The following is an 18729-nucleotide window of genomic DNA, read 5'->3' as shown; positions in this document are numbered from 1 at the left end:
ATGCCTTACATTGCTTTCAAAAAATGTGAGCTTAAAAATGTGTTCTCTCTCTTCTTGTTGCCGCACTATAATTTAGTACTGGCACAACAATCTTCTCAGCATATCTAATGAGTTTCTTGGTCCTATTTTAAAGCTTTAAATCTTCATAAATAATAGCTAAGTAAACTTAAGGCACTTTCATAATTTCTTTAGCTTAATATATTCAAATCCACAGTTGGCACTTCATTTCTTTTCATTTAAAAATAAGTCTATCTTGTCTTGCTAGGCTCCACATGGATACACACACCTAACATTATAAAACAGAACAAAACATCCAGAATGAGGAAATCTGTTTGTTACCTTGGTGAGAAACAGGCCATTTTCAGAAATGTCTCAAAATCTCTTTCTTTCAATAAGTCAATATAAATTCTTAAACTGATTAATAGCCACATTGTCTTTGAGTAAGTATTTTCATATACTATAGAGAAACTTCCCCGTGAGTATATTGATAGAGACAAGCAATAATTTGACCACTTATTTTGGTCATCCATTACTATGAAGGATTTTATGCACATGACATTTCCTATGTTTCTATGAGTGCTACATTAACAATCTAACTTTCATAGAAAGTCATACAATATTAGTTGGGACAAAATTTTGACAATTCTCAGAAGCTTAGATCTGTAGATAAAAAACTCCCCACCTACCATTTCTACTTAAGTTGCTATAGTGTAAAGAGTCATGTAACTGACATGAAAAAATTCCGTAACATTCCAGAAAAAGTTTATGCCTTAAGTTGAGAATCTATATTAAAAGTATCAAATTATATCAAAACAATAACAAGGAACCTGAAACAGGTCTGTTTCTTAAGTTGTTCCTTGAAAGCTTGAAGTTCCTTTTTTTCTTTTTTTATTAGATATTTTCTTCATTTACATTTCAAATGCTATCCCCTTTCTGAGTTTCCTCTCTGAAAGTCCCCTATACACTCCATCCTCCCTGCTCCCCAACCCACCCACTCCTGCTTCCTGGCCCTGGCATTCCCCTGTATTGGGACATATGATCTTCGCAAGTCCAAGGGCCTCTCCTCCCATTGACGGACGACTAGGTCATCCCCTCCTACATATGCAACTAGAGACACAAGCTGAAGTTCCTAATGGCTCAATGTTTAAAAGTAATTGCTGGTACTCTCATGGACAGCTAGGGCTCAGTTTCCAGGGCTCCCATAGCAGCCATGGCCATATGTAACTCCAGTTCTCTACTAGTTCTAGTGGTTCTGTCACCCCCTACTGCCTTCCACAAACATCAAATAAATACCCTGTGCACATAAAGTCATACAAACACTAATATACATAAAATAAACATAAATAACCACATAGAAATACATTTTTCAATGATGGAATGGCAATCTGTTGCTCATCATCACCCCGTGTCCTGGCTTTCTAATTCTTAGCTTTCAAATCTGGGACAAATGCCTGAGGTACCTATCTAAATATGTCAAATTAGACTCTGTTCACCAGGTTATCCCTGCATCCCTCAGTTGCTACATTTTACAAGGTCCTTCTCCTGAACTCTCTAACCCACAGGGCTGAGCTGCTCTTCTCTATATAGAATCCAGACATTTTTGGTTACCTGCTTTCTTGTACCACTGGGTCTCCTGACTTCTGTACCTCGTTCCCTTCCCTCCCTTCCCCTACCCTTTCCTCAGAACTCAGTTTCATCATATCTAAACTTTCCCAACTGTCTTTGCTTCTGGCAAAGCTCAACCCTTTATCCACAATAAACGTTCCCCTCCACCATATCTGTGAGCAGTTATGTTCTTTCCTTTTTCTCTTTCTTTTTCTTTCTTTCTTTCTTTCTTTCTTTCTTTCTTTCTTTCTTTCTTTCTTTCTTTCTTTCTTTCTTTCTTTCTTTTACTAATTGACTAAAATTTCAGGAATGTCTTACTAAAACTGTGAATAGAGGTTCCCACTTAAAACCCTAGCTACTTTCGAGTTTAAAGCTGAAGACCGTAATTTCAAGATCAATTTGGGCTTCATTACAAGTCCAAGGATAGATTGGGAAATTTACTCAGATCTATTCTGTCACAAAAATGCAGAGATTTTGCTCAATAGTAAAGTACTTGCCTAGTATGTATTTTACTATGTTGAATGTGTGCTCATGCACGCACAGATACACAGACATAGACACACACACACACACACACACACACACACACACACACACACACACACACAGGAGCATGTGTGTGCACACACACACATACATACAAAACTTACTTGCTTTGTTTTTCCATGCTAGCTACCCTGAGACATTCCCATCTTGAATTTAGGAGATTCATTTGTTCTTGCACTTCAGTTTCTTCATCTTCGGATAATTTCCCTTTTCCTACTAGTTGACTTCCTAACTGTAGAACATTACCAACAAGTCCTTGATGAGATGTCAGATCCATCATGAACCCCTGACAAGAAGAAATTAATGATTGTAGTCAACAATTGAGGAAATCATTGGGAGTTTGAATTTTATTAGTTGCAATTCTAAACCTTTGTTTGATTTAAATACATATTCTTATTAAGCATATCTTAGTTCTTATAACATGGAATTATGCATCATTTTAAACATGAATTAGAGAAAATCATCTTCGAAGTTTGTGAGGTAGAATATGCGAGGTGGAAGACCTGCAGAAAGGCTATATAAGCAGGATATAGCAACACATGCTTATTATCACAGTCTAACACAGGGTCAGCCTGGGTTACAGAGTCTTCCAGAGATACATAAAAGATCTATCTCAAGTAGGGGACGGAAAGAAGAATAATCTGAGCAAATGTATAATCTGAGGAAATCTCTCTCACTGAGGATCCTTCAAGGTGTTACATACAAGTACTCATGGTGTACCTTAGAGCTGTTATGCATGGTGATATTTAGGTGCTCTGGAATGTACTTCAGAATGAGGGATCAGTTTTTCCCTGACACAAAGAAAAATGTTGTACTTTTTGTTCTTCTCAGAATCATCGCAAAGCCACTAGCAATACCTCAGAAACTTGTTCTCCAAATATCAGAACTACAAATATCGTTTGTAAAAATGTCATTTGTTAACATCTCAAAATTAACCCACAAACAAACATATTTGCACTTGTCTTACTTTTTGTTTCACAATAACTGACAAAAGTGACTCATCCTTGTAAATCATTTGCTTTAGCTTCAGAAGTCAGTGTTTTCTTTTACCTCATGAGCATGAAATTGTTCTTTCACTTCTTCAACATCATTTGAAATCTCTCCTTGTGCTCTCAAAGTATCCTCTGCAGAAAGAAGCCATGAGAGTACTTCTTCTAAAGCAGTTTGGTAACTATCCAGATTTACTTCAGTCTCCATCAATGAACTTCCAAGTGACTTGTCTCTGGGAGCTTCCAAATGCTAAACAATAAAATAAATTTGGTGTTATACAATTAGTGGCTTTGAAACTATTTCAGTACATTAAATGAGAGATGGAATGTAATATTTAAAATATGAGAAACATCTACTTATATTATCATGAAAAGTAAATACATAAAATAGTGAGCCTGTATTTTAACTTCCTCATCATGACACACACACAAATTCCCAAATGACTGTTGAAATAGACACCAAGTTAACATTTTGTTAAAGGTTGTCTCTATCACATGAAAGAGTGTTGCAGTGCATCATCTTTTTGTTGAATTTTAAATGCTGTGAAATGGCATTCATGAGTTATTTTCTCATATATATATATATATATATATATATATATATATATATATATATATATGGTATGTGTGTACTTGTAAATTACTAGAATTATATATGCACACTTTTGTAATGTCTTTAAAAATTATCAGGTTCTTATGTATAAGGGTGTGTGAAAGTAATTTTTAAAAATCCTTGAAGACATATCTGAAGATCCCAACAGTAGACCACTTTTACCAAGTATTTAATGTATAAGAGAACAATTTAAATATGGAGTATTATAAGAAAAATATGCTCTATCAAATTGAATTAGACTGATATTATGCAAGATGTCAAACAGTTTTCTTTGACTATCTGTTAGGACACTAAAGCTAAGAAAAGAAAAGTGGTTTTAAGTACTCATAACTTTAAAGAGAGAATCTAGTAATCTGTGAAGTGGCTGGGAGAAGTTTATCACAAAGTGACCTCATAAACCTTAAACATGCCAGGCAGTGGTGGTGCACGCCTTTAATCCCAGCACTTGGGAGGCAGAGGTAGGTGGATTTGTGAGTTCGAGGCCAGCCTGGTCTATAGAGTGAGTTCCAGGACAGCCAGAGCTACATAGAGAAACCCAGTCTCCCCCCACCCCCAAAATAAACTTTAATCTTTGCCTTGAAAGACAAGATTAAATTTACTACTTCTGGAAATATTAGAGAGAAGAGACAGCACTCAAATATATTTTCCAAAATGGAACATATTTGCAATGATTGATATTTTTAAAATTAAAAAAAAAAAAAAACTCTTTTTTTTTAACCTTCTTTGATATGAGATAGGTAGTTCTATTCTTTGAGGATAAAAAAAAATGTTTCCACAGTACTTCCACTTTGTTGAAAAACACACTTTAACATTCAGTAATTTAAGATAATACAATTTATAAACCCATTAATTGCAGGAAGCGAAATGGATAAGTCAAGGATGCTGCCAAAACACAAGGGAGAGGCCTGTTACTGCCCAATCATATTGAGAATATCTATTTCATAATATAAAGTACTATAGACTCATGAAATGTTCTGAAAACATGAAATCATAGTGCAGAAGAGATCTTGGTGCCACCATGTATATTATAGGTTATTTCATGATGGCTTAAACATAGTCAGCCTAAGTGCCTATCAATAGATAAGAGATTTAAAATTACACAGCTCTTGCATTTACACTGAAATATTATTATTATTCACTATTGTGGACTGATTAGAAAATTTTTGCCATACACTCATATACTGAGCACATATTTGAAAACTCAGTCCTTGATTGTTGTTGTTGGTTTGGGGATGTTATGGCACTGCAGGAAGGCTTTTAGGAGATTATAGTCTTGTTCCACTTCTAGTTTGTTCTCTCTGCTTCCAGTATACAGTTAAAATGTAAACTCTAAATTTTTGCTCCTGAAGCCCTGCATTCCCATTGTAATAGAAACTGTGAGGCAAAACAGTCTTTCATAAGTTGCTTTTGATTGTATTTTAATCAACTAGACATCGAAATATTTTATGTAAAATCAAATGACACAGAACACTATATACAAATATTGTATTTGATCATAATGAAATATTTAGTTTGTTCTCATTTGTGTGAAACATATACTGTTGAAAATTTAAGTTGATAAACTCTCTCAATTACTAATATGAATAAATATTATAAGACATTAATGAGTTATTTGTGTACACTCTTGGTCATTGCTCTATAGACTATGCTCCACTCTGTGATGTTCTTTTTCATGCTCACATATCTATACAATTTACAGCCAGAGTAGAGATAAAATGCCTCAAATGTTTATTATTGGTAAGATGTATATGCATGACACTAAATCATCTAGTTTAACATCACAACATAAGCATCAATAATTGCCTACATTCCACATTATATAAGCCTGTTTGATAGAGGTTAGATTCATGCCTGAGTTCATAGAGCTAATAAAAACAGAGATGGGTACAGAACCAGTATCTCTCACAAGGAAGCCTTTAAATTAATTTGTTTAATAAGCAATATTTTTATAAACTCAAAAGGAAAATTTATTTCTCAGAGATTGCTAGTTTTATGAAATAATATTCTTAAAACAAAATATAATAATGTGCCATAATTGTGTGACGTGGTGATTTTCTCAAAGTCCCACAATGGTTGATAGTATTCACTGATTCATCCATATTCTCTAATCCACATACCCATCTGTGAACAGTTTTGCTTTTAATTTATTAGATAAAGGACTTAATGTAGCGCTTTAGCATTTAGAATCTAGTTTATATGAGGATTTTTTAAAAAATGATATTATGAGTGAGCTCTTTTAGCATAATAATCTTAAATTTACTCATAAATTAAAATTTTAATTGGTATATAAAATGGTGAAGGTACAAATCATATACCAATAATATCACTAGAATTTTTCTTGATAATCATACCTCAAATATATGTCAAAATTTAAAACACGCTACTTAGCTTACTTTAAGTAATGTGGTCTACTTTGAAAAATAAAAATGGAAATACACAGGATTCCTGTTTCTGTTTCCATAGGGAGTTATAGAGAGATGTATGTTTGGTCTGGTTGGTGCAAAAGCAAATACAGAAAAGGAAATGAAATTTAGACAGAAGAGAAATAGTAACCAGTATATTTAGAATGTTGTGATTTAGAAATGCTAGGACACAACACCATCTGACCTATAAAACTTTTCCTGATAATCAAATTGTGCCTAAGCCTGAAGGCGTACAAATGACATTTGTGTGAAAGGATTGCAATTGCCCTGTAAACTTCTTTTATAATTTTATTAACTCGTGTTTTCCATGCACTTGGCCAACTTTGCTTATTTTTTCCTTAGTCATAGAAGAAGTATCAAGTGCCAATTATCATGGGGACAGTTTATCAGAGTATGGATTATCTGAAGGTCTTATTAATCTTCTAGTTGGCCTTTTCACAGCTCATTAGCACATAAACAAGGAACTTAAGGCAAGTAAAGAAGGGCTGCTAAAATTCCAAAGAAATAAATTGCCTCCTTGTAAGCTGCATATCTAAGGAAGCACTTGAAAGTGCTAGAAAAACTAAACAAAATGAAATGAATAAAAAATGTATAAGATTGACTTATTCTCACTTTATTTTTTTTAAAATATGGATTTAATTCACTAGAGGCTTACATCAAACATGACTGAAAATTATTTATTTTTTTGTCACACGAGACATCTTTATAAGTAAGACTGAATTGTACATATATGGTACCCCCTGCCTGTCAGTATATTTATCATTTTTTCATGTGAAGAAAATAAACTGAAAACTACCTTTCCTGATGATATTTTAGCTTAACTAATTTGCATTTGGCAGAGCATAAGATGAGTTATAACCAAAAATGCAGACAACCAGATAGGGATTTGTTGTTATTTTGTTTGTGTGCTTGTTTTAATTTTGGAGTTTTCAATATATTTGAGGAAAGAATTATAGAAATACATAATCTTTGTCTTGAATGGAAATAAGAAACTGTAATAATTAGGTATGTTATATCTATTTATTATAAGTTATATATCTTCAAATATGAAAACTGCAACCTGTAACATTTTTATAAGCAAAAATGTAAGATTTCATAAACGAAAAGTAAAGCTGTCTTTGTTTAGCTAAGAGAGGCTGTGAGTAGTTTTTGAGAACAAATAGGGTATAAAACATGAAAAAATTGAATTTTGCTCTGTGGTCTTAATCTCTAAGGCATGTAGAAACACATACTTACAACTTTTTGAAATATAAAGTACCACTAAAGGAGAGTCTGGTATTAATCTGGTCAGTTTTGAGATTCTTGTTTGTTTGTTGTTGTTTTTTTTAATAAATTTGAGTTACTTTATCAAATAATAAAAATTAAAACATTATTTATACATCAAAATTTTACATATCAAGATAATATCATTCTCTGGATATAGTAAACCAAAACATAATGTCAATGTGTAGATGGTTTGAATTAAAACAGAAAGCCATAGCATAAGAAGCTATTAACATGTTAGTTAAGATTTTCTTGAGTATGAATCTAACTATACCAAAATTTTGAGTTGAGTAGGCAGTTCTGAGCTGACATAAAAATTTGAGAGGCATCAACTTACACATAGTGTTTATTGTTGTGAGTCTATATGGGAAGTTTGTACCTTCAAAGACCAAGTTCCTCCTTATTACATTAGGAGCATGTTTTGATAAGGAAAGTGTTAATTGATTCTGTGAACTTCATGAGATTAAAAAAAAAATGCTTAAGAGACTCAAACCAGGAAAGAAGACAGGATAACTATAGATATTCACCTTTCACTCCTGTCCTCCAAGTCCAGCCTTATCCTCAGCAGTGTAGTAGAATACCTACTGCATTCTTCCCTTCTCCTCTACACACACATATACAGGATCATGTACGCATGCTCCTCCAATCTTCCTTCCTCCTATTCATGCCTTTATTATACTCTGCAACATCAGCATGCATTAATGGGAACATTCCAGTATTGCAAGCCAAGGAACCAGATAACTACACATCTTCACCTCTTTCCCCTACATACTAAATCAAATCCCTGTTTCATAAACACGAGCTACATAACAGACTAGTTGCTATAGCCTTGCCTTCCTTACTGACTCCCATCTCCTGTGGAACACATAGATCTTTTTCCTCCAATTTTCCTCCAACTTGCTAATACCAACAAGCATTCCCTGTGAACCCTTTTAGCCTAGTTTGACAGAGAAGTAGGTAGGCCAACAAAGCAGGGTTAGCAAGCTTCAAATTTTCATTTATGCTCCTTGCCTACAAATGCAACATACTACCTCATCCCTAGTTCTATAGGAGAATGACTATTGTGGCCTCTCCTCATGGTTTTCCCCGTTCCCCAAAAAGTAAGCAAGTCATAGTGGCATGGACAGATTTTCTCCCATTTGTGGACCCCCTCAAGCTTCCAGCCCATACCTATCTTTAAGTGTTAGCTCCATATACCTAGGAACACATTTTACCTGGAACCCCCAACGGCTACACCTACCAGGAACCCAGTAGAATTTCCTATCATGCCACACAGTGCCAACATACTCTCATAAGAAACATAGAAGGCAACAAACCTTTCACTCCTGAAACCCATGGATCCAAAAAAACCCACCAAAAAAAAGGCAAGGTCAGATGTCACAACAAAGAATTACAATCTTCACAACCCCAGAAACTTAGATATTAGTGCAACGATACCATCATTATCATTCAGGTCAATATGCCTCCACTACAGAGTAGGTCCTAAGTTGGGCAATATAGCTGAAGCACAAGACAAAGACTTTAAATAGCCTTTATGATTATGATAGAAGTCCTTAAAGAAAAAAATGAACAAATGCTTAAAAGAAATATATAATACCAAAATCAGTGGAAGGAAATGAAGACCTTAAAGTAAAAATTGAATCAATAAAGGAAATTTAAAAGGAGGGAAATTGGAAATGAAAAAATTAGGAACTTGAAGTTGAAAATCAGAGGCAAGTCTCAAGAACAGATTAGAGAAGGAATCTTGGGTACTGAAGACATGATAGAAAACAAAGGAAGGAAAGAAGATAGGGAGAAGCAGCTAAAATTAATGATCAACTAAGGCTTAGTATGAAAACCTTATGTGGTAGAAGTGTTCTTTTCAGAGCTAGTCAGGGTTGTCTTACAGACACCTAAAGTACTAAGTGCTATTGCTGTTGCCCTTGTTTTGCACCTCAGAGGTGAAAGGTAAGCTCTCATTGCTAAAGACACAATGTATCTCAGAGGCAGAGTCCTGATGCCACAGAGCTGGGATTAACCTGAATGCCTCCTTCTTGAGGATCAGCTTTTATGGTACTAACATGCCCCATGTAAGTTTCCAAAGGAGGGGAGCACTCCACAGTTCTACCAATGATACAAATGAACCATAACAACAACCAGCATAGTAAAATTACCTTAAGATTGTAGCAGTGATATGCATATCTTGCCAGTAACCAGTTGCTCTCTATTTGGATTTATGTCTGGTTCTAAAAACCAAGCCAACTACCCAGGTTTACTAAAGTCAAAGATTTTCGGGGAGGAGCCTACCACAGCCTTTTTATTAAACCAACACAATCCCTAAATACATCCTTAATATGTATTTGTCATATTTTTGTCAATAAATTATCTTTTTATTGGATATTTTCTTTATTTACATTTCAAATGTTATCCACTTGCCTGGTTTTCCTCCCTCCTCGAAACACCCTATCACATTCTCCCTCCCCCTGCTTCTATGAGGGTGTTTCTTCACCTACCCACACACTCCCACCTCCCTGCCCTTGATTCCCCTACACTGGGAGATCTATGAGCCTTCATAGGACCATGGACCACTCCTCCCATTGATCCCAAGGCCATTCATATGCAGCTGGAGCCATGTGTACTATTTTGTTGATGGCTTAGTCCCTGGGAGTTCTGGGGACTCTGTTTGGTGGGTATTGTTCTTCCTATGGGGTTGCAAACCCCTTCAACTCCCTCAGTCCTTTCTCTAACTCCACTATTGGGGACCCCATGCTCAGTTCATAAAACATGTAGAAATTTATCTGGTACTCAACTGACAGCTTCATACATACTGGCTACTGTGACCAGTGCTAGAAGGGGTTATACATGCTACTAGAGGAGGAAAGTAATCATGAATATCACACAGCTAAAATGCCCTGGGAGTTATAATAATGGCCTGCCTTCATGATATGCCCATGGTACAATACTTGTACAAATATTATATGAGTAACCAGATACATTTTAATTGGATTTAAAATGTGCTCCATAAATAGGACCCAAACCTGATATTGTTAATGTGAAAAATAGTTATTACTCTTATATTTATGATAATCACTTTGGATGCAGAGTAGAGAATGATATTTTGAAGACTTAAAACAACAAGAATACCTTGGAGAGGACTGGAGAAATAATATAAATAAATTTTAGGTAGACTTTGCTATCACTGTTTAACATCAACACACCACATCCTTACATAAAATTTAAAAGTATCACTGTTAATTAAAACTAACTTCAAAAGATACATCAGAAGCTAAAATGTTTTAAATCCTAGAATTAGAACCTAAAATGACTAAATTTCATTTTGATCTGCTTTCTACTAAATTTGTGGCCTTCAGCAAGACTTTCAACATAGTTTGTAAGCTGGGAAGATTTGTTGGTGATAAGCATTATAAATGTTTTTAAAAATCTTCTCTAATGCACCTGCCTCAAATTATACAGTACATGTCCAAAGATCTGAATGAAATAATTGTGTATGTGTGTATGTACAATATATTATATGAGTACATATATGTGTGTTTATACATTTAGAAAACATTTATCTACATTAAATTTAAAGAACATAAGCAAAATAATGTTTATCAATAAAAGCTGTAAATGCTGATTATCAAATAAACCAATGTAAATTTTTGCTAAGTTTTCATCACAGTATCAAAAATTATTTGCTTGATATGATTTAAAAAATGGCTACAAAACTATAGCCTCTACTGCAATCACAGTATTGAACACTATAGTAATTTGAAAAGATTCTGTCAAGGCCAAAAACATTATAATGCTAAGATAAATGTGTCCTCATAAATGGCAAGGATTTGTGTGGGTGAAAGGGAGAATAATGTGTATACTGAACATTCCCTAGGCTTATTTAAGTTTTCAAAGTTTCATCTTAACAATGGATTTCAAAGAAAAACCTATGTGGATGACAGTTCTTCTCTAAAATCCATTCAAGGACATATACTCAGCAATAAGTAGGAAGATAGAAATCATCAATATCACAATATCAATTATACTCATGGTTAAATAACTCTCAAAACATTTCTCTTTGTCCCTTGGACTAAGTGTTTCCAGGGAACTGTTTTAGTTAATAAACATCTCTCAACTGTAAGACTTGAAACAATTTCTATCAAACTCAATTTCATTCTATTGACAAAAATTTCAGTATTAAAAATTACAATCTTATATGCACATTTAGGGTTCACCAAGTTAAGTTATTTTTAAAATTGACCCTCCCTACATAACTATGTCATGAATGTTATCATTTTCAAAAATTAGTCATTTTAGAAGACTACTTTATGATTAATTTGGAACCTAAATTTTTAGTTTTAGAAATGAATGCATTTCTTTCATTTATAAATATTTTATATACTCTCTCACACTTTCAATATGCATATTTATATAAAGCATACACTGCATACATGTACATATATACTGTACTTTGTAGTCCACTTACTACGCTTTCCCATTACCTTCTTCTTCCCACCAAACACCTTCTTCTACCCAATATGTGCCATTCATATTTTCATGTCTTTTTGGTTTGTTTGTTGCACATTTCACTTCATTCGGGTTGTGTGAAAGAGCACTTGAGTGAAAACAGCTTGTCATAATGTGAAGATTTTTTTGTAAACAGAGATGATTTGGAAGTTTCAAACATGATACATTTAATTTTAGATTAAAATACTAATTTTTACTAGAGTTCATAAGCCAATAAAATGTATTCAAAAAAATGAGGAAATCATTTTGTTGAACTTAGATGTCTCCTTACTCCTATGCTTTGCTAATTCATGTATCTATAGTTCTAAAAAATCTCAATTTATCAGCTTCTTAAATTTTCATTATTTTGTAAATTTTTTATTAGATATTTTCTTTATTTACATTTCAAATGCTATCCTGAAATTTCCCTATACCCTCCCCTATGCCCTGCTCCCCTACCCACCCATTCCCACTTCTTGGCCCTGGCATTCCCCTGTACTGGGGCATATAAAGTTTGCAAGACCTAGGGTCCTTTCTTCCCAATGATGGCTGACTAGGCCATTTTCTGCTACATATGCAGCTACAGACATGAGCTCTGGGGGCACTGGTTAGTTCATATTGTTGTTCCACCTCTAGGGTTGCAGACCCCTTCAGCTCTTTGGGTACTTTCTCTAGCTCCTCCATTGGGGGCCTTTAATTGGAACTTTTTGTAAATTATATAAATGAATGTTAAAGGATTGCCATCTCTAAGAAATGGAAGTTTCGGGATAGCATTTGAACACTAGCAAAATTTAAAATATTAGGTTTGCTGCTTTAATCTTTACTTTTAAGTAAGTAAGCTTTACTTTTAAATTCCGTATTTCCAGTTCGCTTTCTACTTGTTTTTTTAGGTAATGGAAATTAATCATTTTTTATTTATGTAACACTCATTCATTGGGAAGAGAGGCCGCTAGGTCTTGCAAACTTTATATGCCCCAGTACAGGGTAATGCCAGGGCCAAGAAGTAGGAGTGGGTGGGTATGGGAGCAGGGCAGGGGTGGTATAGGGAACTTTTGGGATAGCATTTGTAATGTAAATAAAGAAAATATCTAATAAAATAAAAAAAATTCATTGTATCATAAAGCATTTTTCTAAGGTTGTACAGGAGTAACTCACATAACTATCAACTTAGGAACTGAAAATCTTCACTAAATAACAGTTTATGCTAGTTTTAGAGGTAACTGTTATTTGGAAAGTAAATGCAAACTATAGACAATGATTTACAAAAATGGCTATTCAAAGAGAACTATAGTAGATACCAAAGCTACACTGTCCATAATGCTTCTACCACTGAGACATGGTATGATATCTAGGGGCTTTTGATAGGATTGACTTTAGACTTAGTTCATAAAATGAGATAGCCTTTGAGCAATCCTCAGTCCTGCACAGTCTATATTACTACAGTGATATACTCAGGAAAGAAATGATATCTAAGAAACTCAATAAGAGGGATAAAACAGATCTTGACTTGCTACCTGTGAAATGTATGGTTTCTGTGTCTGTCTGGAGAAGAAACCAAAAAGTCACACCTGCTGAGAGAAGATAGTCTTTATCACGATGGCAATTAGAGATTAACATCAAAGAAGTCCTTTCCTTATGCCCTACTAAAACTGTTATACCCTTGAGTAAACACTGAACTTATTATTCGTTGATCTAATAAATTATTTTTGTGCCTTGTGTATGGTTGAAACCAGTAGCATCCAAAATAATACAGAACATAATACACTTTAATGTTCTTCATCAACTTCATAAATGTTTAAATAATTAACAATCATTTAAAAATTTACTCATAGCATCTTTAGTGTCAAATGTTCTGATTTCAAATAAAATGCTCAATTGTTTACTTTACCAAATCTAGTTAATTACTCTCAGTCAAAAAGCATTATCATTAATGACATTTATGTAATTATCAGTAAAATGAAGACATTTTGAATTGGTTCACTTATTATCAAAGTGAAATTTTTATACAAGTTGTATTATTCTATTAACATGAGGATGCCAAATGGGAAATTAATGTATCCTTTTCATAAACTGGTTATAAAATTAAAAAGGCAAAAGTCATGTGAATATTTTTGAACAAGAAATATCATTTAACTCATCAATTGATATATTTTACTACAAATAATCTTCATAATTATAATCCTCCTAATACTAACCCTTCAGTATTTTTTAAATTTTTAAAAATTTTTATTCAATATTTACATCATTTATATTTCAAATGTTGTCCCCTTTCCTAGTTTCCCCTCCAAAACCCCTCTATCCCTTACCCCTCACCCTGCTCACCAACCCACCCATACCCTACACTGGGGCATAGAGCCTTCAAAGGACCAAAGGACTCTCCTCCCATTGATGACCAACTAGGCTATCCTCTGGTACATATGCAGTTGTCATGAGTCCCACCATGTGTACTCTTTGATTGGTGATTTAGTCCCTAGGAGCTCTGGGAGTACTGGTTAGTTTATATTGTTGTACCTCCTGTGGGGCTGTTAACCACTTCTTCTCTAGCTCCTTCATTGGGGACCCTGTTCTAAGTCCAATGGTAGGCTGCAAGGATCCACCTCTGTATTTTTCAGGTACTGGTGGAGCTTCTCTGAAGACAGCTATAACAGGCTTCTGTCAGTATGTACATTTTGGCATCCACAAGAGTGCCTGCATTTGGTAATTGTATATGGGATGATCTCTAGGTGGGACAGTCTCTGAATGGCCTTTCCTTCAGTCTCTGCTCCACACATGGGTACACTGTTCCCCCTTCTAAGAAGGATCAAAGTTTCCCACACTTTGGTCTTCCTTCTTCTTGAGTTTCATGTATTTTGACAATTGTATCTTGGTTATTCCGAGCTTCTGGGCTAATATCCCCTTACCAGTAAGTGCATATCATGTGTGTTATTTTGTGATTGGGTTACCTCACGCAGGATGATATCCTCCAGATCCATCCATTTGTCTAAGAATTTCATAAATTCATTGTTTTTAATACCTGAGTAGTGCTCAATTGTGTAAATGTACCACATTTTCTGTATCCACTCCTCTGTTGAGAGACATCTGGATTCTTTCCAGCTTCTGGATATTATAAATAAGTTTGCTATGAACATAGTGGAATATTTGTCCTTATTACATGTTGGAGCATCTTCTGGGTATATACCCAGGAGTGGTATTGCTGGATCCTCAGGTAGAGTAACTATGTCCAGTTCTCTGAGGAACTGCCAGACTGATTTCCAGAGTGGCTGTACCAGCTTGCAATCCTACCAGCATTGGAGGAGTGGTTCCTCTTTTTCCACATCCTTGCCAGTATCTGCTGTCACCTGAGGTTTTGGTCTTAGCCATTCTGACTGGTGTGAGGTGAAATCTCAGGGTTGTTTTGATTTGCATTTCCCTGATGACTAAGGATGTTGAACATTTTTTAGGTGCTTCTCAGCGCTTCGGTATTCCTCAGTTGAGATTTCTTTTAGCTCTGTACCCATTTTTAATAAGGTTATTTGATTTTCTGGAGTCTAACTTATTGAGTTCTTTATATATATTGGATATTAGTTCTCTATTGGATGTAGGATGTTAAATTTTTTTTTCCCAATCTGTTGGTTGCCTTTTTGTCTTATTGACAGTGTCTTTTGTCTGACAGAAGCTTTGCTATTCTATGAGGTCCCATTTGTCGATTCTTGATCTTATAACACTAGACTTTGGTGTTCTGTTCAGGAATGTTTCCCCTGTTCCCATATGTTTGAGGTTCTTCCCCAATTTCTCATCTATAAGTTTCAGTGTCTCTGGTTTTATGTGTAGGTCCTTGATCCACTTGGACTTGAGTTTTATACAAGGAGATAAGAATGGATTGATTCACATTCTTCTGCATGCTAACTGCCAGTTGATCTAGCACCATTTGCTGAAAATGCTGTCTTTTTTCCCACTGTATGGTTTTACTGCCTTTGTCAAAGATTAAGTGACCGTAGGTGTGTGGATTCATTTCTGGGTCTTCAGTTCTATTCCACTGATCTCCCTGCCTGTCTCTGTACCAATTCCATGCAGTTATTTTTTTTTTTAATCACTATTGCTCTGTAGTGAAGCTTGAGGTCAGGGATGGTGATTTCACCAGAGGTTCTTTTATTGTTGAGAATAATTTTTCCTATTCTGTTTTTTTTTTGTTATTCCAGATGAATTTGGAAATTGCCCTTTCTAAATCTATGAAGAATTGAGTTGGATTTTTAATGGGGATTGCATTGAATCTGTGCTTTGCTTTCAGCAAGATGGCTATTTTTACTATATTAATCTTGCTGATCCATGAACATGGGAGATCTTTCCATCTTCTGAGATCTTCAACTTCTTTCTTCAGAGAACCCTTCAGTTTTTAAAAGTCACTTTAAGATGCTTTGCCTTTCTCTTCTTTATTTTATGAATGCTTGCTTATAATTTGAATTATTAAATGCTTATATATTCCTTCATTTTGCAAATACTTATATAAATAAAATGTTTGTGAAATATGAATGTTTTTATGAATATAAATGTTTGTGAAAACATAACCTTTTACTGACTGAAGAAATTTTTTGTGTCAGTTCAATACAGAGGTCAAAAAGGACCGATGCTGTTGGCCAAATGTATATATTCAAATCTTTGCCTAGAAAATTTTCAACCATGTCCCAGGTACTAATGATTCGTGAGAATAGTTGTGTTCAGTCTCTCCAAAACAGGAAAAAAATATACAAGTACTTATCATTTTGTATTTACACAGTTAAACACACATAGCAAATGCATGTTCAGTATCTCTGTACCCTGCTGTAGCAAATAGGAGTGAAATGGAATTGAAATATATGACTTTGTTGAGACTACTTCCTTCAATGTATCATTCAGATTCTATAACTTGCCATTTAGTGTGAGAGGAGTGATAATCACAGAGAGTTTTCTCGTGCAGCTGTAAGATGCTATATGGATTATAGAAATAAAGAGCCAAGGTGAAGGGAGAGGAAGTAAATGTTTGAATGGAATAAATTAAAAAGCTACAGTCATCCCTCAATACCCATAGGATTGGTTCCATTATAAAATGGCATAGTATTCACATATAACCTATCCATGTCTTCTTGTACAGTTCAAATAACCTTTATAGTTATTAATGCTCACTGTGTTATAAATACTTTGTAAATAGTTGTAATATGATTTGGGAATTGTAAACTACATATCTACATGAAAAGAACGTATACATATTTGACTAGGTATTTGTGATGCAAAATTGACTGAATTCTTTCATGAAGAACCTGAACATAGGGAGAGCTTCTATAAATGTGGAGTCTAGGTTTAGCAAAGAACATTTTTATAAGAAAAGACCATTATATTTTGAGGTTTGCCAAAAACAAATGACAAAATTCTGAAAGTAAGAGCTAAGAGACAGAAAAGGAAATGTGGCAGAAATGATGAAAAGGAGCAGTCAGAGTTGAGGGAGGAGACCTGCAAGAAGGGAGAAGTTCCATATTAATTTGTTAGACATGAATGGTTATGTTATAGATAGATAGATAGATAGATAGATAGATAGATAGATAGATAGATAGAGTTAACCTGAACAAATTCTGAGGGACAGCTGAAGTTCTAGAAGTATGAACTGTATCAATATGAAAACCAAGAATGAGGACATGCACATAAAATTTTATGATGGGTATGTCTTTTGTATTTTTATGGCTTATGAATATATAATTATTATTTTTAACTGTCTAGTATTACATATTGTGTTTCAACTCCATACTTTATAAATACCTACCATCTAAAAAACTGAAGAAAAAAATTCTGCTATAATTAACTTCAAGTTTACTGTTCTGAAAGAATCAGTTAAGTATGTGTTTTTTGTTCTCCACCTTTGATATTATGAGTCAATTTTACTATTGGTCGCAATTATCACTTTTGCAGTACAGATTTCTTCAGTTATGCAGATGCATCTCTACAATATGTTATGTTCTTTATTTTTACTATTACCATTTGCAATGCTGAACTGCTTCTTAATTTACTAATGCAAAATATTTATATATTATTTTAGTTTTAGGCATGCACCCTAAGGTTGACAGTTATTACTTTTAAGACAAAGATAAGAAGCAAAGATGAGGATTTCTTTCTTTCTAGATACTTTTAGGTATCAACACATGTACAGACTTAATGATGATAAGCAAAGAATAAGTCATTTTGTTTTCAGGTTCAGGGATATGGGGATTAGACACATCACAGCTGTCTTAGAAGTCATAACAATGAGCTTGATTCTCACCTCTGTATATTACTAGCTGCTTCAGTAAATAAAATCCATCCTATCTAAATATTCTGTAACTTGTGGTTCTGATAAAAAACAAATTCTGATATAAAAATTTACTTTTATATTGCATTAGTCAGAGGAAATACATATTCGAAAATCTTTGAAAAACTGAGATTGTGAGATGAAGGACATAAATGCTTCTTCTGTTGTTCTAAATAGCTTTCATCATACAGAATTAATAAGAACCCAAATAAAGTACAAATAACATTTCAAAACCTTACTCCTAGGCTTTGTGAGGTATAGAAGAGTAAGTACAACCAATTGCTAGGCATCAAAGTGTTTGTTAATTGAATATACCATAAGCTGTATATAATGCACAAATGTAAACTTGATCTTTGTACGTCCAAAATATAGGGGCATAGTCAAATCTTTTCCTGTAATATTTCCCACACAAAAGTTGCCTCGTGGTGAATCTAGAAATATAATGGTTATGAGAAGAAGAAGAAGAAGAAGAAGAAGAAGAAGAAGAAGAAGAAGAAGAAGAAGAAGAAGAAGAAGAAG

General features: G+C 34.2%; 1 protein-coding gene across 8 annotated transcripts in view; it reads right to left on the bottom strand.

Annotated features, from left to right (window-relative positions):
* Dmd (dystrophin) overlaps positions 1-18729 on the bottom strand; it is a 2621826-nt gene that overhangs the window by 1414563 nt on the left and 1188534 nt on the right. For all 8 annotated transcript variants that reach the window (XM_029534042.1, XM_029534043.1, XM_029534037.1 and 5 more), the window contains exons 10-11: positions 3202-3390; positions 2256-2437 (exon numbers count right to left, since the gene is read on the bottom strand). In XM_029534042.1, coding sequence (XP_029389902.1) covers positions 2256-2437; positions 3202-3390 — 371 coding nt within the window. The remainder of the gene's footprint in view (positions 1-2255; positions 2438-3201; positions 3391-18729) is intronic.

This window comes from Mus pahari, chromosome X (genome assembly GCF_900095145.1).
Source record: "Mus pahari chromosome X, PAHARI_EIJ_v1.1, whole genome shotgun sequence".
In the NCBI taxonomy this organism is placed as follows: Eukaryota; Metazoa; Chordata; class Mammalia; order Rodentia; family Muridae; genus Mus; species Mus pahari.
Note: the sequence above shows the minus strand (reverse complement) of the source record. Positions and strands in the feature narration are given on the sequence as shown.